This window comes from Echinops telfairi, unplaced genomic scaffold (genome assembly GCF_000313985.2).
Source record: "Echinops telfairi isolate 266 unplaced genomic scaffold, ASM31398v2 ScPeMD7_70;HRSCAF=299, whole genome shotgun sequence".
In the NCBI taxonomy this organism is placed as follows: Eukaryota; Metazoa; Chordata; class Mammalia; order Afrosoricida; family Tenrecidae; genus Echinops; species Echinops telfairi.
In genome coordinates, this window is record NW_022103968.1 from 60810764 (window position 1) to 60813151 (window position 2388).

At 45.7% G+C, this 2388-nt stretch overlaps 1 protein-coding gene across 1 annotated transcript in view; it reads left to right on the plus strand.

Moving 5' to 3' along the window:
* The window catches only part of LOC101660130 (hexokinase HKDC1-like), a 73528-nt gene that overhangs the window by 9944 nt on the left and 61196 nt on the right, over positions 1-2388 (plus strand). Inside the window, exons 3-4 of the mRNA XM_045291680.1 lie at positions 519-664; positions 756-875. Coding sequence (XP_045147615.1) covers positions 519-664; positions 756-875 — 266 coding nt within the window. The remainder of the gene's footprint in view (positions 1-518; positions 665-755; positions 876-2388) is intronic.

Below are 2388 nucleotides of genomic sequence, written 5' to 3' on the forward strand. Positions count from 1 at the left end.
CATACCTTTACCTACATTCCTCCCAGGCAGGAGTAGCTTTCTTCTCTTTCCTGTGGCTGGATTTGCCTCACCCTCAAAACCCATTGCTAGTGTCACCTGCACAGGGAGGTCACTGCGTCTTCTCCAGACTAGTGCGCTCCTTTCCTGCAGCAGAGTCCTCTGCGACGGGCTCAGACTTGGACTCACACTGGGCTCTGTCCTTTACTGCCATTGCTTCCATGAATGATCACCCTCTTTGAGTCTTGGGAAACGGGGTCATGACACCAAGCACATAGGGTGGTTGTGAAGTTTAATGACTTTCATTTTATGGCCAGTTTCGTGCGTCCAGCTGCTAATGAAAAGGTTGAAGGCTTCAATTCATCCAGAGATGCCTCAGTGGAAACCTGGGTGACATATTTCCAAAACATAGAAAATCATTTCTACTCTGACACACAAGTTGGAATACAGCAACTGGTGGAAATTGTCATATCACAGACTCTTAATGAACGGTCCTTTTATGTATTTTATTGTTTGAATAGCAAAAGGAGAGTTTCTTGTTCTGGAACTTGGAGAACCCAAAGTTCGAGTATCGAAGGTTCAAGTCACTGAAGAAGGGAATCCAGAGGTCCAGATGGAGAATGAGGACCCACTGGCTAGTGAACTCACCCGAGGAAAAGGATCCCAGGTACTCAAGCTCCTGTGAAGTGGGGACACCTGGGCATCACAGACAAGTACCCATGCCTCATCCCATGTCCTTTGCTGTCTCTTCTCTGCAGCTGTTTGAATACATTGCTGACTGTCTGTCTGATTTCATGGAGACTCAAGATTTGAAGCCTAAGAAACTTCCCCTGGGCTTCACTTTTCCGTTTCCTTGCCGGCAGACTAAACTAGATGAGGTAGGCTGGTGGAGGACTGGGAGTGGGGTAGGGGTGAGGGAGATGTGTAGGACTTGAAGTCTGGGTTTGGAGGATGTGGGCTTGTGCCCTTGGGGGAACAGAGGACCTAGGGTAACCAGAGCAGTTTGTTGTCTTTTTAAAAAAAAATAATGAGGTGAAAATATGAGGCAGAAACACTGGACCCAGGTGTCTTGATTTGATGCTCAACATGGGCAAAGCTCAATGGGCACATAGCTTGGTGGTTGTCAAGCCCGTGTGTACATGGAAATCCCAGCCAGGGCTTGCTAAAGCTCAGACTTATGTCATTTTTCATATCAATGGGTTGATGTGGAGCCCTAAATTTGCCTCCAAACCACTTCTAGGTGATACCAGTGCTGCTATATGGAGACCACACTTAGAACCACTGACATAGCTCCCTGGGATGACAGCTGGAAGGCCGGCGCGTCTCACCCCAGTAATCTTTAGCATGGGGATTGAGTTGGGGTCCCTGACATAAAAGTTATTGAAAAACGAGGTGTCCAGAGTCTCAGTAATGCCAATTCCAGGTGTAGGTCTCTGGTAGGTCATCTCTGTGAGCCTCAGCTTTTCAATTTGTAAACGGGGAAGGTGAACCAGATCTTATGCAAATCTGTGAAAATAAGTAAGGGGACATAGGAAAGGACAACGGGTTCTCTAGGACCAGCGGATTATGCTCAGAAGTCAAATCTCCCCAGGACACTCCTGCTCAGAATAGAGACCTCTTGATCTCTTTATTGCACATACTGTTGTATCATCCAAATGACAATCAAAACATGAACTTGAAACCACCCTGTTGGAGTCCCTATTTTGTCCCTAATATCATTTCTTTCAGATGAGGGGTTAGGGCAGACTATTCATTTCTTATTTTCCTGTCAGGTGAAGCTATAAAGGCAGAAATTCAGTAATTTTGATAGGAATCAGAGATCAATAACTTGTTATTTTTAGGTGCCATTAAGTCAGTTCTGACCCATAACGATGTTATGCACAAAACAAAACTGCCCAGTCCTGCGCCATCCTCACAATCATTCCCACACTTGAGCCAATTATTATTTTTATTTTTTAATCATTTTATGGGGGCTCATACAACGCTTATCACAATCGATACAGACATCCATGTGTCAAGCACATTTGTATATTTGTTGCCCTCATCATTCTCAAAACATTTGCTTTCCACGTGAACCCCAGGCATCAGCTCCTCATTTTCCCTCTCCCTCCCCGTTTCCATCTCCCTCATGAGCCCTTGATAATTTACAAGTCATTATTATTTTGTCATATCTTACACTGTCCGATGTCTCCCTTCACCCACTTTTCTGTTGTCCGACCTCCAGGGAGGAGGTTATATGTAGATCCTTGTAATCAGTCCCCTTTCTACCCCACCTTCGCCCCACCCTCCCGGTATTGCCACTCTTACCACTGGTCCTGAAGGGATCATTTGTCCTGAATTCCCTGTGTTTCCAGTTCCCATCTGTACCAGTGCACATCCTCTGATCAAGCA